This window comes from Narcine bancroftii, chromosome 2 (genome assembly GCF_036971445.1).
Source record: "Narcine bancroftii isolate sNarBan1 chromosome 2, sNarBan1.hap1, whole genome shotgun sequence".
Lineage (NCBI taxonomy): Eukaryota > Metazoa > Chordata > Chondrichthyes > Torpediniformes > Narcinidae > Narcine > Narcine bancroftii.
Window position 1 is genome coordinate 180,021,942 of NC_091470.1, and position 26,401 is coordinate 180,048,342.

The 26,401-nt window shown below is 48.6% G+C and overlaps 2 protein-coding genes and 1 long non-coding RNA gene across 3 annotated transcripts; 2 read left to right on the plus strand and 1 right to left on the minus strand.

The window, feature by feature from the left end:
- Positions 1-1,313: 1,313 nt before the first annotated feature.
- LOC138754700 (radiation-inducible immediate-early gene IEX-1-like) lies at positions 1,314-5,007 on the minus strand. The gene is made up of 2 exons (XM_069919405.1): positions 4,805-5,007; positions 1,314-2,244 (listed from the first exon to the last, which is right to left on the minus strand). The coding sequence occupies exons 1-2, from the start codon at positions 4,973-4,975 to the stop codon at positions 1,975-1,977; spliced, it is 441 nt and encodes a 146-aa protein (XP_069775506.1). The 5' UTR covers positions 4,976-5,007; the 3' UTR covers positions 1,314-1,974.
- Positions 5,008-5,724: 717 nt separating this feature from the next.
- Positions 5,725-15,262, plus strand: LOC138754702 (uncharacterized). The gene is made up of 3 exons (XR_011351892.1): positions 5,725-5,799; positions 8,484-8,599; positions 14,954-15,262. It is a non-coding gene; the product is annotated as an uncharacterized lncRNA (long non-coding RNA).
- A 782-nt stretch (positions 15,263-16,044) lies between these two features.
- On the plus strand, positions 16,045-24,635 carry LOC138752990 (uncharacterized). Its single transcript, XM_069915587.1, has 3 exons — positions 16,045-16,330; positions 17,430-17,537; positions 24,146-24,635. The coding sequence occupies exons 1-3, from the start codon at positions 16,191-16,193 to the stop codon at positions 24,633-24,635; spliced, it is 738 nt and encodes a 245-aa protein (XP_069771688.1). The 5' UTR covers positions 16,045-16,190.
- Positions 24,636-26,401: the final 1,766 nt, after the last annotated feature.

Genomic DNA, 26,401 nt, shown 5'->3' on the forward strand with positions numbered 1-26,401 from the left:
CCCACAGTGTGGGTCTGTCAGGTTCTCCCTGCGTGAGTTTCCTCTGGGTGTTCCGCTCTCCTCAATTAAAATAAAACATACGGGGGGGGGGGGGTGGTTGCAGGTCAATGGGGGCTTGTGGGTTGGAAGGGCCTGTGACTGTGCTGGATGTCTACATTTAAAAAAAAACAACTAGAGGGCTCAGGCCCGAAAGGTCGGTAATATACCTTTACCTTCTGTAGACCCTCTGAGTTCATCCATAACTTCTGTGTTGGGTGTTGCGTGAAGTCAGTGTTGAGGGTATGTTGTAAAGTGCGGGCTTTAGAGAGAAGTACCGTTTAATAGAGTTGGGATTCAATCAATCGTGAGGATAACCGCAGGGAAACAGTCTTTGAATTTGGAGAGTGGCTGTACTTGGTGAAAAATTTGAGATTCCGTACGTCTTGAAAACTTCTATGAGTGTTCCGCGGAGATCATTCCAGCTGGTCGTATCACTGCCCGGTACGGAGGCGCCAACTCTCAGGACAAGAAAAACTCCAGAGGGTTGTTAACTCGGCCTGCGACATCACGGGCACCAGACTCCACTCTATCGAGGATGTCTACACGTGGCGGGGTCTTAAAAAGCCGCCTCCATCCTCAAGGACCCCCCCCGCCCCCAGGCTGTGCCCTCTTCACTCTGCTACCATCGGGGAAAGACATCCAGGAGCCTGAAGACCCAGCAGCACAAGGATGGCTTCTTCTCCCCCCCCCCCCCCCCCCCCCCCCCCCCGCATTCCTGAATGGACAATGAAGCCCAGACACGGCCTCGCACTATTTTTACTTATTTATAGAAATGCTCGCACCGTGAAGCCACCACAAAACGAATTTTGTGTAGTGTTCAAGATGGTAAATTCTGATTCTGAGGGTTGTCAAGTGCCTGAAAAGGGGTGAGGAGTGTGTGGCATGGGACCTTCCATCACACGTCTTATGACACAGAGAGGTGCAGACTGAGTCGACGGAGAGGGGGTCTCATCCGTGAGCCGCGTTTCGCGTGAAATATCCTTGCTCCCAAATGAGGTGAATTCCAATTAACATGAAATCGGCTGCCCTCAACCTCCCATAGATCGGTGGAGGCGATCCACGCGTGGGCTATTTGAGGTATATTTTTATGGACTTGCGCTCCCCCCTCCCCCACCTTGAGATGGGTTTTCTGGAACGTAAGCTGAGGGGCGCCTCATGGAGCTCCGGATGCCCCGGCCACAGACTCTCGCCCGTCCGAGCTCCCGAACGACGCAGTCGAAAGCAGCTTGTCGACCCCCCCCCCCCCTAAATTTCATCCATCCACAAAATTCCACTCCTACTTACGTGTACTTTTTTATTATTTCGATTATTGCAACTTAGCAGTTTAATAAATATTATTACCTACATGTTTAATTTTGCAACAAAATGTGCATGGAAGAGTAAAAACTAAATATTTTTTTTCCATGCCTTGCAGGTCTCAAGCATCTGTCGCTTACCGTGGGTGACAAGTTGCGCAGAGTTTCTCCATTGCCTTTGTGCAGGACAATCCCAGCGTATGCGGACTTCCCTATTTAACTTCAAGCACGAGGCCTGTAGCAACGTTACAAGGCGAGGTGTTTTTTCCCTGACAATTCTTTACTGATAGGTGTTCACGGAACATACAGAGTGCGGTTTAAACATTGTTAATGAGGTTACACACAGGTGCACAGATTGAGTCCTGAAATTTTGTGTTTCCTATGCAATTGCTACAATCAAACAACAATCTCCTCACGCGGTGAGTGTATAAATACATCAATAGATAAGTGGGAGAAATTAATTCAAGGGAATTAACCAGGAATATAATTTCTGTTCTCAAAGTCCTTTCCAAAGTCCACACTGGCATCAAAGGTCCAAGTCCCCAGAAGACAAGACATCATCTTGGAGAGGTGAGGGGGCAGGTGGGGGGGTTAAGGCAAGCTTCCTTGTCTCCGGAAAGCTCCCCCACCCCCGTGCGCCTCACTTTGCAACCGAGCCGGGCTCCGCGGCAGAAAGGGGCAGGAGGACGCACAGATGCCCGGGAAATCCCCCGCGGCCCGAGGACCCGTTGCCCCAGGGCAGTTGACTGGCACAGGGGCCGCCGACCCCGTCGGCGGAGGGGCCGGGCAGCAGCGGCGGCGTCTCATTGCCCTCGGTGGCTTCGTACACCTGGACCGTCACGATGCACAGGAACAGCAGAAGTGCCCTCTTGACCCAATCCTTCTTCTCAGGCGGAAGATACTTCCTGACCTAAGAGTGAAACAAGAAGAAAAGATTAATCAGAGTTACGAGATTCAGACCATCCTTTCTGTTGTTGTTCCATGCAGGTCAGCATAACCTTGAGGGCTGAATGGCCTGTACTGTGCTGTTTTATTTGCACTTTTCAACCAATCCAACTGCTTTCTCATCCTTGGTGGAAAATGTGCGTAAAGCAAGATTCCAGTCTTATTGGTGGTGGTGAGGGAGGGCACCACCCCGTCGGCCGTTGAATGATGAGGGTACCCGGAACCAGCCAGCTGAAGATCTGCCGTCTGTTTCTCCCTCTCCCTTTGAACACCGCCCACCCCGAGAAGTGCTCCGATCCAAATCAGCACAAGGGAAACCAAACTCCTCCCTGGATTTGCTCGGGTCTCGGCGAGGGGCTCAAGTCCAAACCGTTGATTTATCTTTGCTGTGCAATTTCTCCACCGGAGTCTGCAGACTTTTCAGATCTATTGTCAGAGAATGCAATACAACCCAGAGGTTTTTATTTCCTGCGGGCGCGGCAGAATTTCCACTTATCGGTGGAGAAAAATAAACGGACTCAATATACAAATGTAAATAAACTGTGTCAGAGAGGAGGAGAAAGAATCAATCAAGGACACGTCCGAGTCCGGAAATGGGTCCCTGATTGAGTCGGGGGGGGGGGCGGTAGCAGCCGTTCCTGAACGTGGTGGTCGGGGTCTTGTGGCACCTTGTGGCGTGGATCCTTGATGATCGCTCTCCGACGGCAGCATTCCCACCCCCCTCCCCGGAGATGCTCTCGATGGTGGGGGATGGTTTCGGCCTGTGATGCCCTGCGCCCACTATCTTTTACCCCCCCCCCCTTCGAGTTTGGCACAGACTAGATGGACAGAAGGGCCCCTTTCTGAGGTGCCCAGCACACTGTGAACCTCCGGTTTAACGGGGGAGAGATGTGACGTGGGGTGAAACAAAAGTCTGCAGCACTGATTGCAGGAAACCGCACTAGTCTCGTGCAGGAAACGGGTAATTTATTCATCCTGCCTGCCGTCTCTCATCCCCACTCCTGTTCCTTCTGAGCGCTGCAAATTTTCCTATTTATAAAAGCAGCAATGTAAACACTCAGATTTTATGGGACATCGGCCAAACCATATTTGGGGCAGTTTTGGGTTGCGCTTCCAAGAAAGGACGCGCCGGCGTTGGGGAGGTCTGACCTGTGTAAAACCTACTCAACAATCTAACCCTTCCTGGCTGTTATTCTGCGTTCCCTGTCGCTCACAGAAATCTCTCGGTTAACTCTTTATTAGGGCAACAGCTACTTGGAAGAGCCCCCTTCCTGCTGCCGCCCTGAAAGCAGTTTCCGACCAACAAGGGGATGCATCAAGCAAGTTAGATAAAAGGTTATTTCAGCCACAAACTCTCGTGATCTCAAATAAAATCTAGGCACTCCCCCACCCCCACATAGATTTTAATACAAGATTAAGAAACAGGTTGTTATTCAGAATCAGAGAAAACATCAGGACCCCTTATCTCTTCATTATCCCTGCACTCTCAGCTTTGACTCCCTCCTCAGTACTAGTCTGTGAGACATTGAAATACGGTCCCACTTTTAACCTTTCCCCTCTTCCCTGGACACTTGAATTCCAACAAGCTTCGAAAGGTTTCAATATTCAGTTTTTTTTAAAACACACTGTCTATTTCTTATGCATCCATGTGCCTGTAAGAGACTTTTCAATGCCCCTGTTGTACCAACGCTGGGCAGGATACCTGCCCATGGACACCTGGCTCGGCCAACTGCCCCAGTGGTACCCGAGAAACGAGGAGGCCGGACGCCACGGTACAAGGAGCCTTCAAGGAAGCGGGCACTGCCCCATCGACAACGGGAGGACTCGAGGCTGCTCGCAGTCGAGGGACGCCCCCCCCCCAACCCCAACCCCCCCGGAAAAAGGTGTAGGCGCTGCGAGGCGGTAGAGGAAGAGGCAACGCGACAGGCCTCGCCCGCCCACTCCCGGACTCACAAACCCCCACTCCCGGACTCACAAACCCCCACTCCCGGACTCACAAACCCCCACTCCCGGACTCACAAACCCCCACTCCCGGACTCACAAACCCCCACTCCCGGACTCACAAACCCCCACTCCCGGACTCACAAACCCCCACTCCCGGACTCACAAACCCCCACTCCCGGACTCACAAACCCCCACTCCCGGACTCACAAACCCCCACTCCCGGACTCACAAACCCCCACTCCCGGACTCACAAACCCCCACTCCCGGACTCACACACACATCATTCCCTGCCGAATGGCAGGGCCGATGAAGGTACCAGCTCTGGCAATGCATTCCCCCCGACTCCCCTCTCTCAAAAAAAATCAATTCTCCCCCTCGTCATTACAGCAACAGTACAGGCCATTCGGCCCTCGATTCCGTGCCTTCCCACCTGGCAACCCTCTCATTTTTTTCCCCTCCCATTTCCTCTCTCTTTCAAATGTGCCCACCCCCCCCCCCCCTGCTCCAGCCGCCCACCCCCCTTCCCGCGCCCGCGCCCCCCTGCATCCCAGGGCAGGTAAAGGAGGAGCGGCTGCGCTCACCTGCGCCGGGTAGAGGACGCGGACAGGCCGCCTCCGGCTCGGTGCGCGGGGACCCGTGCGCCTGGTCCGCGGCTCCGGCGGCTCGAAGGTGAAGATCTCGGGCTCCGAGCTCCTCTTCCGTCCCGGCAGCTCGCTGGACTCGATCCTGGGGTGGTGACAGCCTCGGCACATGACGATGCGCAGCAGGGAGAGCCACAGGGACCATTGGGGGGGGGGGTGAAATCGGCGCCGGGGAACGCGAGGGTTTTTAAATACCTCCAGCTTCCCCACCTCCTGCTGTCCTGATTGGCTGGGACCCCTCCCGTCCCGTCCCGTTCCCTCCCCATCTTGTTAAAAGTTTCCCTTTTAACAGAGTCGGAGTAAGGCAGAATTGGGACACGTTCGCACCCGACCCCTTCTCCACATCGAGCCCCCCCCCCCTTCCCAAAACCTGCCCTCAAAATGTTCGTCGGAAACGTCTGCATTTTGCGGGTGGCTAGTCTCATCCCGCCGTCCGCAGCTTCAGCGGGTCAGGAAGCCTCCGTTGAATCAGCCACCTTCACAGAAACGTGGGGCCGTTGGGCCCATCCACGCAATCCTACCCAAAGGAAACCCCTCCCGACCCTCATAACCCTCTTCCATCCATCCGACTTTTAAATTGCCCCCAATGTTCCAGCCTTCACTACCAATCCATTCCAGCCCCCCTCCCCACAACTCTGTGTTTTTAAAAAAAACCTCCCCCCCCCCCTCAACCCCACAGGTCTCCCCTAAATTTCCCTCCCTTTCCAGCCTTCACTGCCAATCATTTCCAATCAAACCTTCACTGCCAATCCATTCCAGTTCCCTCCTCCCCACAACTCTCTGTGTTTTTAAAAAAACCTTCCCTCCCACCCCTGAGGTCTCCCCTCCCTTCACTTTTTTGTACACACGTCCTCTGATCCCGCCCTGTCGATGCCTCTTGGAATCTAGCAGGCCTCTGTCAGACTTCCCTCTGAAGAGAAAAGGCCCCTGGCCTCGTAAGACTTATTTTTCCCAATCCTGCTTGATCTCCTCTGTCCCCCGTCATTCCCCCCCCCCCCCGCCTCAGGGGATGGCAGGGAGTTGAGGAAGGTGGGTGGGGGGAAGGGGTGGAAGGTCAGTTCCGAAACGGCAGCCGCCTATCGCTCTCCATGGACGCTGCGCGACCTCCCGAGTTCTTCTCTGTGCCCTTGCACCTTGATCTTAGTCCTCTGAGATGGCAAAGGTTCCCCCTCAACCTCCTCCTCCCCCGCTACCTTCAGGCGCCCCTCCCCACCCACCCAACAGGTATCAGGCTCTTCAACGTCCCCTGAATCTGAATCAGAATTTATTGTCATGGAGGTTAACGCAGATCAGTGTGAGGTGTTACGCTTGGGTTGGGCTAATCAAAATAGAAACATTCGTGGTGAATGGTCGGGCCTCGAAGAATTCAGTGGAACAGAGGGATCTAGGACTAATGGTACATCGTTCCCTGAAGGTGGAGAGGGTGGGGAAGAAAGCTCATGGTACTCTTGCCTTTATAAACCAGAGCATTGAGTCCAGGAGCTAGGATGTTATGTTAAAATTGTACAAGACATTGGTGAGGCCAAACTTGGAGTGCGGTGTGCAGTTTTGGTCACCAAAGTATAGGAGAGATTTAGAAAGAGTGCAGAGAAGATTTACTAGAACGTTGCCGGCGTTACGGGGTCTCAGTTAAATAAGTGAAGTCTTTATTCTTTGGAGGGTAGAAGGCTCAGAGGGGATTTGATTGAGGTGTTTAAAATTATTAGGGGTAGAGTGGATGTGGAGAGGCTTTTCCCTTTAAGGGGGAGATACAAATGAAAGGACATGAATTGTGAGTTAGGGGGCAAAGGTTTAGGGGAAACGTGAAGGGGATTTCTTTACTCAGAGAGGGGTGAATGTGGTGATATGTAATTACACCACGAGGTCACCAGGAGTCATCCAGGTGACCTTGTCTATAAAGCAGTCCAGAGCTACAGTCTAGCCCTCCAGGTTTGTCTTGCAGAGAGACAAGACCTCCTAGTGTACATATTAGTTTATTAAAGCTGTCTTATACTCGCACTGCTGATGTGGTTATTGTCAGTACAGAGTGGGTGTGCAGAACGAGCTTCCGGACGAAGGAGTGGAGGCAGGCTCGATATTAGCATTTAAGGAGAAGTTGGATGGGAAAGGAATGCAGGGTTACAGGCAGAGTGAAGGTCCAGGGTGGGGGGGGGGGGGGGTAGATGGGAGAAAGTGCTCAGCGTGGATGAGAAGGGCCAAGTCGGCTTGTAATTGTTACATGGTTACATAGATGTAAGATGAGCCATTGCTTTGCGGCAGTACAAAATGCTAGAAATTATATTTTAAAAAATAAATAAGTTAGTGCAGAAGAGAAAAAGTGAGACCATGTCTGTGGTTTGTTCTCCGTTCAGAAATCTGATGGTGGAGGGGAAAGAGCTGCCACGCACACGCACGCGCGCGCACACACACACACACACACACACACACACACACACACACACGCACAGACACTTGGACACACGCATACACACACGCACACACACTCAGACACACACACACACACAAACACACACACACTTGGATACATGCATACCCACAAATGCACACACGCACCCTTGCACACACACACACACACACACACACACACTCAGACACACAGACATGCAACGACACAGACAGACAAGCACCAGCTGAGTCATGGTGATGAACAGTACGGTCACCTTCCTGGCCTGAACTGCTACCATTTGTTAGCTCGTGTGGTTATCCCAGTGCTGTGGCTTGGATTGGCTCCAGTTCCACTGAAAAACTGATTGTTTCCTTTGTAAATCCTTACATCATTGGTGTATGTTTCCCAAAAAACTCAACGAGCCTTGACCTGCTTCTTCAACTGGAATAAAGCTGAACTTTTCAATTCAACTGCAAAGTTTATGACCCTCCTGATAGAACATAGAATATAATAGTACAGTCCAGGACCTTCGGCCCATGATGTGGTGACCTATATAAACCTACTCAACAATCTAACTCTTCCCTACCTCACACCCATAACCCTCTCTTTTTCCTGCATCTATTGGCCAGTCAAAGAGTCTTTTAACTGTTCCTATAGTACCAGCCGCCTCCACCACTCCCAGCAATGTATTGCAGGCACCCATAGCTCTCTGTGTAAAATACTTATCCTGACCTGACGTCTTCCCTTCACCTTCATCAGATGGCTTCTGATATTTGCTATTCCTGCTCCGGGAAGCAAACGCTGGCTGTCCACCCCATCTACGCCTCTCATAATCTCGTAGACCTCTATAAAGTCCCCTCGCATCTTTCAGCATTCCAAAGAGGGTGGTATGGTTGGTGTAGCGGTTAGCGCAACACCTTTATGACGCCAGTGTTCGGGACCGGACCGGGGTTCAAATCCCACTCTGTCTGTAAGGAGTTTGTACATTCTCCCTGTGCCTGCGTGGGTTTTCCCTGGGAGCTCCAGTTTCCTCCCACCATTCCAAAACGTACCCGGGTGTAGGTTACTGTGGTGTAAATTGAGCGGCACGGACCCGTAGGGCCAAATTGGCCTGTTATAGTGTTAAATTTTTCAAGATAAAGAAAAGTCCCAGCTCTGCTATCCTTACCTCATAAGGCACGATCTCCAATTCAGACAACATTCAGATGAATCTCCTCTGCCCCCTCTCCGTAGCTTCCACGTCCTTCCTGTAATGAGGAGACAAGAACTGAACACAATCCTCTTGAGTGTGGATGAGGTTAAAATAGACCAAAGCCAGTGTGACTTCCTTCAGTGCAACACAGATAAGGGTGAGTCAGGGGCTATTGTTCACTTGGATTTTCAAAGGGCTTTTCAATGAGGCCTGATCAACATGATAGGAGCCTGGGAAAGGGACAAACAAGGTCCCACATCATTTTCTTTTATGTTACAAAAGAATTTAGACATGGTAACAAGCCCTTCCGGCCCACAAGCTCACCAGTGCCCAATTAACCTACAACCTCCAGTACGTTTTGAACAGAGGGAGGAAACCGGAGACCCCCCCCTGGGGAAAATCTGTGAAGATAAGGGGAGAACGTATAAACTCCTTACAGGCAACGCGGGATTTGAACCCCGGTCCCGATCGCTGGTGCTGCAACTGTGCTGCGCCACCGCTATGCCAAACGCACCCCCCCCCCCACATGGGAGGCGAGACAGGAAGGTTCAGGTGCTGAGTGTTCACGGTGAGGTAGTGAACTGGATTTGACAATGGCCGGACGGGGAGAAGCTAGAGAGTGGTGATCGATGGACGCTTCTCAGACTGGAAGCCTGTGACTAGTGGTGCCTCAGGAATCGGTGCTGGGACCATGGTTGTTTGTCATCTATCTCAATGATCTGGATGTTAATGTGGTGAATTGGATCAGCAAGTTTGCTGATGACACTAAGATCGGAGACTTAGCGAGGAAGGTTTTCAAACCTTGTAGAGGAATCTGGACCAGTTGGAAAAATGGGCTGAGAAATGGCAGATGGAATTTAATGCAGACAAGGGTGAGGGGTTGCATTTTGGAAGGACAAACCAAGAAAGGACATACACAGTGAATGGTTGGGCACTGAGGAATGTGGTAGAACAAAGGGATCTGGGAATATAGATACATAATTCCCTGAAAATGGCATCACAGGTGGACAGGGTTTTGGCATCTTGGCCTTCATAAATTAAAGTATTGAGTACAGGAGTTGGGATGTTGTGGAAAAGTTGTATAAGACATTGGTGAGGCTAAATTTGGAGAATTGTGTGTAGGAAGGATATAAATAAGATCGAAATTACAGAGAAGATTTATTGGTTGTTGCTTGGACTTCAGGAACTGAGTTACAGGGAAAGATTAAACAGGTTAGGATTTTATTCTCTAGAGCGCAGAAGAATGAGGGGAGATTTGAAAGAGGTCTTTAATATTATGAGGGGGATCGACAGAGAAAATGTAGATGGGCTTTTTCCCACTGAGGGTGGGTGAGATACAAACCAGTGGTCGTGGGTTAAAGGCGAAAGGGGATAGGTTTAGGGGGCAACTTCTTCGCACCGAGAGTGGCGGGGGTGTGGAAGGAGCTGAAGTAATGAATGCAGGCTCAGTTTTAACATTTAAGAAGTATTTGGACAGGTACGTAGATGAAAGGGGTATGGAGGGCTATGGACTGAGTGTAGGTGAGTGGGACTAGGCAGAACAATGGTTTGGCACAACTAGAAGGGCCAAAAGGGCCCATTTCTGTGGAGTAATGGCTCTCAGATTGGCTGACTGGCAGATGAGTGGTGGGGGAGGGGGGTTTAAGGGAGACTTTACCGACTTGCCGCTGCTGGTGTTCCGCGATGCTCGGTGTTGGGTCCTCTGCTTCCCTTGTTGCACGCAGTTGATTTTTGATGATGGAATTGGTGGCTTTGCGGATTGGCAGAGGGGTGGATGGTGCTGAGGAAGCAGGAAGGCTGCAGGGGAGGTGTCATGGACAGGTTGGAAGAACGAGCAAAAAAGTGGCAGCGCAGGGAAGTGTGTGGCCATGCACTTTTGGATAAAGAAGTAGACTCTTGTTCAAATTAGTGGAGGGTAGGGGGAGAGACTTCAGAAAGCGGAGCTGCAAAGGGACTGGCAAGTCCCAGTGCCCGGTTCCTGAAGGTGAAACGCTTTAAATTTAAACTTAGACATATAGCCCGTGCCACACAATTACACCCAATTGACCTACAACCCCCTGGTAGGTTTTGAATGGTAGGAGGTAACCCACGCAGACATGGCTAGGATGTACAAACCCCTCGCAGGCAGCGCAGTCCCAAATGCTGTCGTTGTAACTGACGCCAACAACTATGCCAATCGTGCTGCTGACCGTGTGCGCTGAATTGGTGGTAAGGAAGGCAAATTCAATGTTCGCGTTTGTTTCGGGAGGACTCAAAGCCAAGCTGTAGACTTAATTGGGCATTAGTCAGTTGGAGCAGTTTTGGGCTGCGTATCTAAAGAAGAATGCACTGGCATTGGGGAGAATCCAGAGGAGGTCTACAAGAATGATGTAGACATAGAAAATCCTGTTAAAGTCGACCCGTGTTGAAATAAAACAAACAACAGCAGAACCACTTCTTTATTGTATCACGCTAGCGGGAGTGAGGGGTACACAGAAAGAATAAACAAAGTCACTCATTCTCTGAACTGAGCCACACTCACAGCTTATATGATCCTTTAGACAAGATGCCTCCAAGCAATTTTACATGTTTTTATTGGCAATCTAATGTTTTTGCTGCTTCTGTTCTTTGCAGTTTCTGTGATTTATTTTTTAGCAACGCCATTTTTCCTACTTACTACTCCTGTGAATGTCATCCCGTGCTGGAATAAAACCAATCAGGTGTACAACAGTTTCCTTATTCTGCCTCTACTAGCGGGAGTGAGGGGCACAGAGAGAAAATTCAGTAACGTTCTCTACACTGAGCCCCACTCAAAGAACACGGAGTGTCCATCCCATTTCTATACTCTTTTAGGCAGGGGTCTGAATGAGACCCGACAGGATTCACACGGGTTTTACACCACTGGCGATTTTTGTTTTTATGTGGTGTCTGCAGACAGTTGGGAAATGTCAGGGTGACATTGCTCTTGGTGTATTTATGTTACTACATTTTTTGTGGCGTTTGTTATTATTTCACTACAGCCCAGGGAAGGTCATGTTAGAAGACAGCCACATTCCCACCATATTACAATGTAACTATATTCTCACCCAACTCAGTAACCCTTTGATAAACTTATTCTTTCACACTCCCACCCCGTCCCAGTCGCACTATTCTTTGCTGCTGTCAACTGCTTAATCTTCTGGATCATTAACTCCTTGTTGGTCTACTTACTACAGCAGGAAGCCCCCTTCCCATAATTCTTTACAATTCCATCACAGTACAGGTCCTTTGGCCCACTATGTTGTGCTGACCTATATAAAGTTGCTCATCAAAACCTTCCCCACCTCACACCTCACATCTTCACATCCAGTGCCCCTGTTGAACCAGCCTCCATCACCACCCCTGGCAATGCATTCCAGGCACCCTCCACCTCAATTCTCACCTCTCCCCATTATTATAGCACAGTACAGGCCATTTGGCCCTAGATGTTGTGCTGACCTACATATTCCTATCAAAAATAAATAAAATCTAAACCCTCCCTACCTCATAATCCTCTTCCATGGGCCTGTCTATGAGACTCTTAAATGCCCCTAATGTTCTAGCCTCCACCACTATCCCCGGTAAGGCATTCCAGGCCCCCACAACTCTCTGTGTAAAAACACTTCCCCCTGATATCTCCCCTCCCTTCACTTTGTGCAGACACCCTCTTGTGTTTGCTGATCCCATCCTGGGAAACAGGCGCTGCTTGTCCACCTTATCTATGCCTCTCAGAATCTTGTTGACCTCTATTAAGTCTCCTCTCATCCTTCTTTGTCCCAGCTCTGCTAACCTTGCCTTATAAGACATGTTCTCCAATCCAGGCAACATCCTGGTGAATCTCCTCTGCCCCCTCTCCACAACTTCCACATTCTTCCTGTAATGAGGTGGCCAGAACTGAACCCAATACTCTTGAGTGTGGTCTTACCAGAGATTTATAGAGCTGCAATATTACTTCATAGCTTTGAACTCAATCCCTGACTAATGAACACACCATAGTCCTTCATAACTACCCTGTCAACCTACGCATTGAGAACTCCCGGGAACGAGAGGGTTAATGTGCATTTGATGGCCCTGGGCATGTTCTCACTGGAGTTTAGAAGGATGAGGGTGTGGTGGGGGGATGGGGAGGGGAATCTCATTGAAACCTACAGAATATTGAAAGGGTTGGATCAAGCTCTCATCCCCACCATCGAGAACATCGACGGGGAGCACTGCTGACGGAGGGCAGCAGCGATCGTCAAGGACCCGCACCCACCTGGCGCACGCTCTGTTCTCACTGCTGCCATCAGGAAAGAGGTATTGGACTTGCACCCACCAGATTCAGGACCAGCGGCTCCCCCCTCCACCATTAGACTCCTCAACGACAAGCTCAATCAAGGACTCATTTAGGGACTCTTACTTTTTTTGCTCTGTTTGTTTACATTTCTTTATTTGTTTACATGTATACGTTGGGCCAGGCTCTGCCTGTAAATGGTAATTCGACCTGGCCCTCAGGAATAAAGAATCTCAGGGCTGTATGTGATGTCCTGTACGCACTCTGACAATAAACCTGAGTGGATATGGAGAGGATGTCTCCAGCCTTGGAAGAATCGAGGATCAAAGGGGCACTGCATCAGAATAAAAGGTCGTCCCTTTAGAATGGCGATGCAGAGAAATTCCTTCAGCCGGGGATTGGATGGGGGGGGGATGAATCCATAGACTTTAATGCCACAGAAGGATGGGGAGGCCATGTCCTTGAAGTAGAGGTAGAGGTAGTGGCGGATTTACCATTAGGCTGAGTAGGGGCCGGGAAGGGAGGGGGGCCCAGCAGGAGCAGGGACCTTGTTCGGACTCCTGGCAGGAGCGGAGACCTTGTGCTCCCGGCATGAATGGGGACCTTGGGCTCCCGGCAGGAGTGGGGACCTCGGTTTATTCTATTCAATGAAGGGTGGGGCAGGGTGGGGAAGGTTGACGGGGGTAGGGGGGGTGCCTTACTGAAGCTCAACCTAGGGGCTTGGGTGGTTGCTAATCAGCCACCAAGGTTCTTGATTGGCAAGGGTGTCTGTTGTGAGTGGGAGGCAGTAGAATAGGGTTGAGAGGAAAATATATCAGCCGTGGTTCAAAAACCTCATGAGCTGGGACCCCAGTCAGAGAGTCACACAGTGGGAACGGGCCCTTCACCCACACTGGTCATACCTGCCCGCACCTGGCCCACATCCCTCCCTAATCCTATCCTACCTATGTTGCAATGTTCCCTGCCTCATCCACCTTCTCCGGCAGCCTGTTCCACACACCCACCACCCTTGGGGATTCCTATTACGTCTCCCCACTCCCCCCCCACTCCTGCCACCTGAGACCCATGTTGTCTGCTTAGCGATTTCCCTGACTCTGCAGCTTAAATTCCTTTCCTGACTTTGTGCCCCTCGAGGATCGTTTGCCCACTCATCCTCACTGTAAACACTGTTTTCAGGGTCATGGGTGAGAAAAAGTTGAGACAGAGTTGGAACGCAGCCTGCAAAGGGAAATCTGAACCTTTGAAATTGGAAATGACATGTTGTATTCCCTTGGGATAAAATGGGTTGAATAAATAATGCAGGATGATGGTGGGAGGAATTATTTGAATGTTGTTACTCAACAATGAGTCTCTGCATTGCCCTTTGAGTCAGTGGAATGAGAAATCTCTCCCCTGTGGTTCTTGGAGATTGTACTTGCCTGTAAGGATTAGCTCTAACACCTTTCCCCTAACACATTAGGGGGAGAGAGAGGGGAGGAAGAGAGAGAGGAGAGAGAAAGAGAGAGAGAGGAAGGAAAAGAGAAAGAGAGAGAGGGAGGGAGAGAAAGAGAGAGAGGTAGAGAGAGAGAGGGAAAGGAAACAAGAGATTCAAGATTCTTTTATTGTCTTGTAATACAACAGAAAATGTAATATTACATGACATTGCCTTTAGTTGACCGTAAGGCGGACAGATTTGCCATCAGCATGATTTGCCCAGTGCCCCTTGCAGTCAGAGAAAGAGCAGCAAAGGAGAGCCGATCATAGCCACTGAGTGTCCGTGGATTCGCCTCCGGCGCTCCCACCGCCTCCGCGGTCCACACCATCGGCCGCCCGAGCTCCAGATCCGAACCTCTGACACGATCCGGAAGTCGTAAGCGCCCTCTCGCATCCCGCTTCTGATACCCGGTGCCCCCTTCATCCAGTCACGAGGCAGTCTCCAGGCAGCCCTCAGCCTGCATGGATTCCTCGTGCCTCGAGTTGCCAACAGCCCCACCACCTTCAGCCTTGGAGCCCCTCACTGGTCCGTCACTGTCGCCTCCTCCATTTCCCCTTCTTAAATGGGGGGACAGGGGGGTCTCCCCATTTTCTGGTGCCCTGCGCTAGACTTCTGCTTCCCCAGGGTCAGCAACCTCTCGTGGCTGTAACATGGAGCCTTTGGGAGTCAGACTGGCTGGTTGAAGCCCACAGGAGAGCATTGCGTCTCCGCTCCTGCCGGCCTTGTTGCTACAGCAGCTCCTCCATTTTCATTTTCTTTTTTTCCAGGTGGGAGAGAGAGTGAGAGATTCAGAGAGCAGGACGTGCACAGGAAGCAGGCTGGACACAGGTGTCTGGGATCCCATGACACAGCGTGAAACACAGATGCTCTGCAGGTGCCACAATGCATACTCCAAAAAGTTTGCGAAGCCCTCTGGCTTGAATATCTCTGTCAGCCAAAGCAGCCAAATCGTTTTGCCTTCTCTCCCTTTAATCTTTACACTTGAATGAGAAAGAATTGGAATTGTGGGGACTTGAACATTACTTGGTAACATTACTTGGAAATCTGACAAGCTCCAATGCACCTTTCTCCAGTAATTACAGGCTTCACCCACATGTTAAAGCGTGTTCACTCAATGCTGGCTACCTTTCCTTCAATAGATAGAATCAAGGAATGAGTATTTGTTTCCATCTCAAGACAAGCTCCTACCCACCTTCACCCACCCCCCCCCCCCTACCCTCGTTCTTCATTGCCAGGACCTCTCTTCCAAGTGACTAGGATGCTACCAGGAATTCAGGAACTGAGTTTAATCGTTTAGGACTTTATTCCCTGGGGCGTGGAAGAATGAGGAGGTATACAAAATTAGGAGGGGTCTGGACAGAGTAGGCTGCTTCCACTGAGGGCGGGTGAGATACAAACCAGAGGACACGGGTTAAGGGTGAAAGGGAAAAAGTTGAGGGGGAACTTCTTGACACAGAAGGTGTGTGGGGGTGTGTGGTTGGCACCAGCGATCAGGAGCGGGGAGCGGGGTTCCAGTCTGGCCCTGCCTGCGTGGAATTTGTATATTCTCTCTGCATCTGCGTGGGTTTCCTCCAGGTCCCCCGGTTTCCTTCCACCCTCCAAAACTTACTGGGGGGTTTGTAGGTTGGCGGGGCGTAATGGAGCGGGTCGCCTGTTATCGTGCTGTATGTCTAAATTTAAACCAAAAACATTGGGGGAACTTCTCCACGAAAAGAGAGAGCGGTGGGGATGTGGAACGAGCTGAAGTGGTGAACACAGGCTCAGTTTTAACACTTAAGAAGAATTTGGACAGGTACATGGATGGGAGGGGTATGGAGGGCTATGGACTGGGTGTGAGAGAGTGGGACTAGGCTGAAAAATAGTTTGGCACAGACTAGAAAGGCCGAAATGGCTGTTTTCCATGCTGTAATGTTCTATGGTTACATGAATTAGCGTTGCAGTGGAATTGTGACAGCCTGGTACGCGGATACCAATATCCCGGAGTGTAAAGCCCTCCATAAGGTCATGGACACAGCCCAGGACGCCAGAGGGAAAACCCTCCCCACAGTCAAGAACATCTACAGGGATCAGAGAGCAGCAGCAATCGTCAAGGATCCACACCACCCAGCACACATTCTGTTTTCGCTGCTACCATCAGGAAAGAGGTATAGATGTCACAAGACTCACACCACTTGGTTCAGGAACAGCTGCTTCCTCTCCACTGTCAGACTGCTCAATGACAAACTCAATCAGGGACTCATTTAAGGACTCTGACTTATCCATGTTATTGATTTTCTCTTTGTTCTCTCTGTGTTGAACAGTCATTTTGTTTACATTCGTTATCTGTTTACGCCGTGTAGAGATTTTTTTTTGAACTACCAATTTGTGGTGATTCTGCCTGGCCCGCAGGAAAAAGAATCGCAGGGTTGTACGTGACGTCATGTCTAACAATAAATCTGAAATCTGAATTCCAGCTGATAACTGGATGAGGCCAATATTGGACCCATTCCCAAAATTGACATCCTACAGATAATTCAAACCCTCAACGTCCTGTTGGGAGATTTCATAGTCGCCGAGACCATTCCCAAGTGATTCCAATGGCTGATATTTGATGGTTGCACTGCTGTAAAGAAGGCAGGTATGGTTAGCACGACACTGTTCCAGCACCAGCCACCCAGGTTCGAATCCCGTGTGGTGGATATAAGTTGGAGGGCAGAAATGTTGAGGTGTTGGGGGGAGGGGGGTGGCTCTTTGAATGGAGAGGAAAGGGGGTGGAGAGCTGGAGGAAAGGGGAGAAAGAGAGAGCCATCCAATTGCACAAGTACAAGCCGACGAAACAGCGTTCTCCAGTCCTTGGTGCAAAACACGCTGACACACAACCAGACATAACACACGTACAGACAAACAATACACTTGCGGGACAAGTATTTCATCGTTACAAATAAAAAATTAATGTTTCATGAAGATCAGAGTCTTGGATGGTGAGTGTGAGAAGATCTTTTGGTCGTTCTCGCTGTCCATGGGAAGAAGCTGTTCCTCGGCCTGGTGGTGCTGGCTCTGATCCTCCTGTATCTCTTCCCCGACGGGAGCAGCTGTGAGTGGGGCAGAAGGGGTCCTCCATGATTTAGTGCCCCCTCTTCAGACAACGATCCAGGTTGATCACGTCAATGGTGGGGAGGGGGGGGTGGGGAAAGGGAGGCTCTAGAGATCCACTCTGCTGCTTTAATGGTCCTTTGGATTGACCTCCGATCCATTTCTCTCCAGCAACCATGATACAGCCGGCCAGGACACTCTCGAGAAAGAGACAGGGGAGGGGAGTGAACGGAAATTGGAAAAGTCGACGTTGATGCTGTCTGGTTGGAGGATGCCCAGGTAGGAAATTACATTGTGGTCCCTCCTATTTGCAGGCAGCTTTGGTTTGGGACTGTGTGAGACAATGGATGGTGGACTGTGGATTTCAAATGTCTGGCCACTGAGAGGTCCTCGCTGTTGCTGCGACAGAGCGAAGATGGTCAGTGATCTCCTAGTCTGCGTCCAGTCTCTCCGATGTGGGGGGGAGCACTAGATGCAGGAGATGACTCCTTGTTTGGGGCCCCAAAGAGCAGCGAGGGAGAGGGGTATGGGCTTAAATGTGGCGTTTCCATCAGTCTTGAGGGGGATTAGGTGCTGTTGGGGGTGGTGGAGAGGTGAAGGGTCTGGAAGGAAGGACCGCAGGCTAACGTGGGGCCGGTCACTGTGGGCGATGGTCGGGAGACGTGTCGTGGGTGGGCCAGGACGGGGAGCAGGAGGAGCGTAAGGGTTAACGTTCATGCGTGGAGCCGGAGGGTGGAGAGAAAGAAGTTTCGCGGTTAGCTGCAGGGCAGGACCGAACGGGGAAGTGTGAGGGATAAAGTTTGCTGGGAGGAAGAAGGGGGTGTTGGTTGAAGGAAGTAAAACTTCGACACAGGTCCATCACGTGAGTCCTCTTTGTTCGTGCAGCGTTCACGAGGCAGTCGCTACACAACTCTTTGGTTTTGCCAACACTGAAAGAGAGTTTGTTGTCCTGACACTGTTACATTCCTGTCATTCCAAATATTTAAAAATAACCTTGAATAATTCTAATTACCTGTAATGAAAATGCTAGCTAACAAGGAAGTTAATTGTCAATTCCCGGAGAGAGCAAATTAGGTTTTGCAAAGACAATTGAATAGGGCGTGTGCCAATATTTAGACATAATCTCATTTTACTTTCACAGGATCACACGATATAAGAGCAGAAGTAGACCGATCGGCCCGTTGGGCCTGCTCTGCCATTTAATCATGAGCTGAGCCTCATCACTCAGTGCTCTGCTGTTCCAGCAGGGTTAGAATCCTGCGCTGTCTGCAAGGCGTTTGTACAGTTCTCCCTGTGTCTGCGTGGGTTTCAAATCCTGAGCTGCGTGCAAGGAGTTTGTACAGTTCTCCCCGTGTCTGTGTGGAGTTGGAATCCCGCGCTGCCTGCAAGAAGCTTGTACAGTTCTCCCTGTGTCTGAGTGGAGTCAAATCCCACGCTATCTGCAAGAAGTTTGTACGGTTCTCCCCGTGTTTGAGTGGGGTTCATCCAAGGAGCTCCGGTTTCCTCCCACCTTTCATAACGTACCAAGGATTTGTCAGTTAATTGGTGTACTTGGGGAGGCACAGGCTTGTGGTCTGGAAAGGGCCTGTTACCACGCTGTGTCTCTAACTTATAAATGATGAAGTTAAACCCATCCAATTTTTAAACGTTGAGATAGTACCTTTCCCAACCACTCCTCCAGCAACCTGCCCCATGCCCCCATTGCCAATGTTCCCTCTAATTTTTAGCAAAAATCACCTTGTTGTGCAAAAGTAGGTGTGCGAATGTAAACTTGAAATTGTTTCCAGATAATTTTGGTACAGCCCTTCTCTCATAGCTTGTATCAGCATGTTTTAATATCATAGATGTAGGATTAACTACTTGTTTAATCAACTAACTATTAACAGAAACAGTTGGCTGAGATTATTTTCCTTCTTTTAAACCTTTTTATTAACTTTTCATAATATACACGACACAAGGAGAATAGAAATAACACAATTAAAATGGGACGTCCAAGTCTACATAGTAAAATAATCAGATATATACTCCAGACTTAAAATGCAATCTATTCAAAATAATTCTCCTAATATAGAAAATGGAGATTAAAAAATATTTATAATATTATATAAAAAAGAAAATAATCTGCTCAAAATATATATAATAATAAGTGGCCTATCCTGAGGATTTGTCGCTGTTTAAAACATCGCTCTGGTCTACAAAAACGACAAGAATTATATTGCGTCTGGAAAGGATGAGTTAATTTACAGAATAACGAAAGTCAGCAATAGATGGTTCCCTTGTTTCATCAAATTTAGTCATCGTATCTAAAGTATGACTTTCTAATTTAAGAAAGACCTACGCAAGAAATCCATTGAAATAATGCCAGAGAATCAGAGTCTTTTCGATTTGAATAAAATGGCTCTTCAAGCTAACCCGATATGCAGAAGGAGGTCAACAACACAACCTATGCCTGTAATTCCAAAAAGAACAGTTGAGGGGTTGGTGTGTATTTGAATAACCAGAATAATTGATAGAATTTAAAAAATATCTTTCCAAAATTTTTCTTAACTGGGACATGACCAAAACATATGAGTCAATGAAGTCACCTCAGTATTGCATCTATCACAAGTAGAACTCATATTAGGAAAAGTGCAAGCTAGTTTACCTTTAGACATAGCAGCTCTATGAACTATTTTAAACTGTATTAAGGAATGAAGTGCACATAGTGAAGAAGTATTAACTAGTCTAGTAATTTTTCCCCATGTTTCAGGAGATAAAGTTAGATGAAGTTCTAATTCCCATGTTGTGAGGACTGATCTCAAATTTCAGAATCGGAATCAGGATTTATTATCATGAACAAGTCATGAAATTTGGTGTTTTGCGGCAGCGTCACAGGGCAAACATTCATGTTATAACGATCTCAAATTTAATATAAGAGTATAAATTGTACCAATTAAAACCTTCTGAAAGGCATTTAACCAGAACAAAGGGTCAAGTAAATCTGGTTGTTGTAACGTTAGATAATTTGACATTACCGTACTCAGGAAATTTCTAATCCATAGAAATCTAAAAAATTCCATGTACGGTCAATTATATTTGTTAGAATCAAACCACCATTATCGAATAAATCTACAAAAGAGATCATTCCTTTAATCTTCCAAATAAGGAAGTTTTGGTCAAGAGCAGATGATGTAAAAAAAATAATTAAGACGTAGAATATGAGCCAAGGCAAAAAATATCAGCCCAAAAAAAACCTTTGAAGTTGAAACCAAATACTGGTACGTCATTTATAGAAACATAGAAACTTAGAAGATAGGAGCAGGAGTAGGTCATTTGGCCCTTCGAGTCTGCTCCACCATTCAATGAGATCATGGCTGATCTTAAAGTTCAGTACCCTGTCCCTGCCTTCTCTCCGTAACCCCTAATTCCCTTATACTGAAGAAATATATCTAATTCCCTCTTATAAATATACTTCCTATCCTAAATAGTCTGAAAGGTTGCGCTGGTCCTAATGAAGGAAGCTAAGGGATAATTCTGGACAGATTTCAATTCCAAATCTACTCAGAGTGGACGATCAGATTTATCAGAATAATAAATTGTATCATGAATATTAACCACCCGATAGTAAAATCTCGGTCAGGCTAAATCAATATCCTTCTCAGGTTTGGGTAAGCAAAACTTATTCAATCTGGCCCCCAAATACAAGATGAAATATTCAGATCTATTATCAAAATTAGATTTCAGAATAAAAATTGGGGCAGCTTGAAATAGGTATAAAATATAAGGTAATAATATCATCTGAACAGCATTAATTCGACCAACCGAAGACAAAGTCAATGAGGACCAACAAGAAACAGATTGTTTCTCAAAAGCTAATAAAGGTGAACATTTTAATTTAAACAAATCTTTAAGCTTCCCAGTGATTTGAACACCTAAATAAGTAAAATACTCTTTTCAATAAGTATAATTATTAATTGCCACGTTATTTCATTATGGGCGCATTCATTTCCTTTGTGTGCTGGTTGCAAAATGTACACCCCCCCACCCTCTATTTTAAAACATTACCCCTCAGATTCTTGTCCAACCTCTCTCATGCTTACCCCCCCCCCCCTGTAATATTCTGGCAATTTGCAGCCCTTCGTCCCTTGATGTCGTTCTGACCTATTCCGCAACAATCCAGCGTTTCCCTCCCTCAAACCCTGATTTCTTTTCTCCCCCTTCTTTCCTATTTGAGAGTCTTTTAAAGCACTCTGTGCAGATCTGGTTGCCTCACTACCAGGAGGAGGAGGTGGGAGCCGTAGAAAGGGTGCTGAGGAGATTTACAAGGATGTTGCCTGGCTCGGGGAGTAGGCCTCATGAAAAACAAGTTGGGTGAGCTCGACCCTTTCTTCTTGGAGTGGCAGAGGTTGAGGGGTGACCTGAGACTGGGGTTTAAGATGGTGAGAGGCATTAATCATGTGGATAATCAGATGCTGTCTCCCAGGGCTGAAATGGTTGCCAGAGAGAGTGCAGAGAAGGTTCACGAGAATGTTGACAGGATGTCAGGGTTTGAGTTACAGAGAAAGGTTGAGCAGCCTGGGGGTTTTTTCTCTGGAGCGTAGAAGATTGAGAGGAGATTTGATGGAGGTGTTCAAGATTTTAAAAGGGACAGAGAGAGTCAACGTGGATAGGTTTTTTCATTTAAGAGTGGGGGATATTCAAACCAGAGGCCATGGTTTGAGATTGCAGGGGGAAAATTATAAGGGGAACATGAGGGGAAATTTCTTCACACAAAGGGTGGTTGGGATGTGGAATAAGCTTCTGGCAGAGATGGTTGAAGCAAGGACATTATTTACATTTAAGGAAAGACTGGATAATTACATGGAGGGGAGAGGATTGGAGGGGTTTGGACCAGGTGCTGGTCAGTGGGACTAGGAGGGTGGGGATTTGTTCCGGCATGGACTAGTAGGGCCAAACTGGCCTGTTCTGTGCTGTATATGGTTATATGGTTATAAGAAAACACGGGTTTAAGGTGCTGGAGTTCATTTAACTAGTGACCTATTGCGGACACTCAACACCTCCTCACTTGTTAGGAAGGTGCAACACCAACTGCACCTCCTGAGAAAAGTCAAGAGGGCAAGGATACCAGCCACCATCCCGTCAACCTTCTGTCGAGAGCGTCCTGGCCGGCTGCATCGCAATGCGGCATGCTTGCTGCAGAGAAACAGATCGGAGATCAATCCGTGGGACCATAAGAGGGGCAGAGACGATCACCTGGGGTCTCATTCCACCCCCCCCCACTCCGCCCCATTCACAGAATCTACCAGGATCGTTGTCTGAAGAGGGCGCAAAAAACCGTCAAGGGCCCTTTTCCACCCCACACACAGCACCTTCCAGCTAGCTGCTCGTGTCGGGGAAGAGATCCAGGAGGATCAGAGCCAGCACCACCAGGCTGAAGAATAGCTTCTCCCTGTGGGCAGTGAGGACGCTGAATGACCAAAGGATCCGCTCGCACTCACCCTCCGAGACCCTCATATTCATGAAACAATATTTATTTGTATGTTTGTGTACATGAATACATGCCCTGCAAATGTATAGTTCGTCTGTGTGTGTGTTACGTCTGGGTGTGTGTCCACATGCTTTGTTTGCCCTGAGAACCGGAGAATGCTGTTTCGTCGGGTTGTACTTGTTTGATCGGGTGACAATAAACTTGACTTGATAGTCCCTGGTCCAACAAAATCTTTCTGTTAAGTGGCAAAGTTCCAGGAATTTGATTGAAAACAAATTTGACCCAATCTGCTAATTGACACCTAATTATAAACAGCAAAGAGAGCTCTAATCCTTGCACTGTGCGCACCTTCAATGCATCAATGCCCCCGAGCGTAAAGCCCTGCAAAAGGCAGTGGACGCAGCCCAGGACATCACGGGCCATCGACAGGGAACGCTGCCGTCGGAGAGCAGCAGCGATCATTGAGGACCCACACTGCCCGGCACACGCTTGGTTCTCGCTGCTGCTGTCAGGAAAGAGGTATCGGTGCCACAAGACCCACACCCACCAGGTTCAGTAACAGCTGCTCCCCCTCCACCATCAGACTCCTCAACGACAAACTCAATCAGGGACTCATTTAAGGATTTACACATTATTTACTATTGACTATTCACTTCCTTCTTTATTTACATTTCAAAATTCCTTTACTGCCATGTACAAAACGTGTAATATTACATCAAATTGCCCTAAGGTGGACAAAGAGTCAACATTATTACTACCTGCCACCCCTTGCATGGTGAAAGAAAGAGAAGCAAAGAGAGTCGTGTCCCCCCCTCCCCAGAGTCACTGAGTGTCCGTAAATTCACCTCCAGTGGCCACCCTGAGCACCAAATCCAAATTCTCACTTCCCCAGGAAGAAGCTGTTCCTTGGCCTGGTGGGGCTGGCTGTGATCCTCCTGTATCTCTTCCCCGACGGGAGCGACCGGATGACGCTGCGCACGAGGGGCAGGGGCCCTCAACGATTTTGCGCGCCCTCTTTAGATGACGATCCCGGTAGACCACGTCGATGGGGTGGGTTGGGGAGAGGGAGACCCCAGTTATCCTCTCTGCTGCCCTTATGGTCCTGGGGATTGACCTCCGATCCATTTCCCTGCAGCGACTGTACCCGCACTGTGATGCAGCTGGGCAGGTCGCTCTCCATAGAGCTCCTGTAGAAGGTTGACATGACGGTGGCTGGTAGTCTTGCCCGCCTCAGTCTTCTCAGAGAGTGCAGTTGCTGCTGTGACTTCCTGAATCTCAGGGTTGTATGTGATGTCAAGTATGTACAATAAATCTGAACTTTAAACATTTTGACCAGAAAAATACCTGCCTGCACGATTGAGACACCACTTCTCATTTCTTGTATTGCTGTGATTGAATATTTATTATCTTTTATATTTAGTTTCTATTATTTGGAAGAGTTCGAGGAGATTCAGGACATCACCAAAGTCTCTTGCAAATTTCTACAGTGCCCCGTGGAGAGAATTCTGCCTGGTACAGAGGCGCCGCTACACAGGACAGGAAGGGACTACGAAGAGTTTGGAACTCGGCCGGCGACATCACGGGAGCCAGTCTCTAATCCATCGAGGAAAGCCGCCTCTATCCTCAAGGATCACCCTCCCCCCCACCACCCAAGCCGTGCCCTCTTCACTCTGCCACCATCAAGGAAGGAGTTCCAGGAGCCTGAAGACGAGCTCTCAGCGGCACAAGGACAGCTTCTTCCCCTCCGCCACCTGATTCCTGAACGGACAATGAACCACAGAGACCGCCATCATTTATTTATCTTTAAAAAATTTATGAACTGTAATTTTTACAGTAATTTTGTACCTTGTTCTGCTCAACATCACTGCTGCAAAACAATAAACGTTATAAAGATAAAGTTATTCAGATAATGCTACATTTTACAATGTAACATACATAATTCTTTAACTTTGTCCACCATAAGGAAGACAGAGTCACCACTTTGTCCAGCACCCCGTCACAGATATGAGGCCCCAGCAAGGATTGAACTCACAACCAACCCCTGGTTTACAAGGCCAAAGCTCTAACCACTGAGCTATCAGAGCCTGTGACACATTAATGACAATGATCCGAAAAGATGACAGGTGCAGGGCATCAGAAAACGGGGAGACCACCCCCCTCCCCCCACTCCCGCGTTTGAGAGAGAGTAGCAGAGGAGATGACTTCACCGGACGGTGACCACGGCCAGCGAGGGGGCCCAGCGGCTGGAGAGTGCGCAGCTGGCGGGGGCTGCTGGCGCCTCGAGGTGTGGGGCCCATCCAGGCTGCAGGCGACTGGGCTGCTGGAGTCCGGCTGGGAGACTGGCTGAAGGGGGCGCCAGGTATCGGAACTGGGACACGAGTGGATGCTGAGGGCTTCCTGATTGCATCGGAGGTGTGCATCTGGAGCTCGGGTGACTGCGGGAGGCGAATCCACAGACTCTTGGTGACTCAGGGAGGGGTGGTGGTGGGGACTCTCTTCTGATCTTTCTCTGACTGTAAGGGGGAACCTGCAATTTCTACTGAATCTTCGTCTCCCTTTCGGTCGACTAGGGGAAATGTCATGTAATATTACATTTTCCTTTCCATTACGTGGCAATAAAAAATAATCTTGCATCTTGATATTCACCATTAGAAATATTTTTACTTTAAAAACCTGGCCGCAGCAAGTGGGAATTTCAGTGGATGAGTTCGTTGTATATCTGAAAATAAACTCGTTATCAAATGTCGACAGGGTACAAATGTTTCATAACACTGTCTCATTGCTCATTCTCAAGGGGAACAATCGTACATTTTGCACCTTACCTTAAAATTTGGGATATTTTCATGCCCTAATACGTGTCCTGATACATAAGATCGACATAATTATGGAAAAGAATAGATCTGCTCAGCTAATTGAAACAACCTTATTTACTTGCAGTGTTCCTTGGAGATGTTATCCTAAGAACCGGTACGGACTTGAAGGGCCGACATGGCCTGTTTCCGTGCTGTAAACGGTTATATGGTTATATGGTTATATAATTCCCTGAAGGTGGTGTGGCAGGTGGACAGGGTTGTAAAGAAAACTTTTGGTACCTTAGCCTTTGTACATCAAAGTATTGAGTACAGGAGTTTGGAGGTTACGTTAACGTTGTTTAAGACATTGGTGAGGCCAAATCTGGAATATCTGGTCGCCAAACTACTGGAAGGACATCGGTAAGAGAGTACAGAAATTTACGAGGATGTTGCCGGGTCTTCAGGGGTCGAGTTACAGGGGAGGACTGAACACCTTAGGATTTTATCCCTTGCAGTGAAGAAGAATGAGGTGAGATTTGTTCACAAGATTACGAGGAGTGTACATGGAATGGATGCGGGTCGGTTGTTTCCACTCAGATTGGGTGAGATCAAGGTGAGAGGTTTTAAGCTGAAGGGGGAAAGGTTTAGGGGCGAAATTAGGGAAAAGTTCTTCACTTGGAGAGAGAGGGGAGTGAGGAATGAGCTGTCATCTGGTGTGGGCTCGATCGTTTTAAGAATAAATTGGATAGATAAATGGATGGGAGAGGTCTGGAGGGTTATGGACTAGGAGCAGAGGGGCTGAATGGTCTGTTTACTTGTGCTGCAGCATTCTCTGGTTCTGTTTATGTTTATAATCTCCTGCCTTCATGTCATTTTAAATCTGA

Excerpts from the sequence above, each read along its gene's own strand:
- LOC138754700 (XM_069919405.1), bottom strand. The coding sequence starts at position 4,975 with ATGTGCCGAGGCTGTCACCACCCCAGGATCGAGTCCAGCGAGCTGCCG. Across the intron at positions 2,245-4,804 it reads GCGTCCTCTACCCGGCGCAG|GTCAGGAAGTATCTTCCGCC; the intron begins GTGAGCGCAGCC and ends TTTCACTCTTAG.
- LOC138752990 (XM_069915587.1), top strand. The coding sequence starts at position 16,191 with ATGGACACAGCCCAGGACGCCAGAGGGAAAACCCTCCCCACAGTCAAG. Across the intron at positions 16,331-17,429 it reads CTGCTACCATCAGGAAAGAG|CAACCATGATACAGCCGGCC; the intron begins GTATAGATGTCA and ends ATTTCTCTCCAG. Across the intron at positions 17,538-24,145 it reads TCTGGTTGGAGGATGCCCAG|TTTCTATTATTTGGAAGAGT; the intron begins GTAGGAAATTAC and ends TTTTATATTTAG.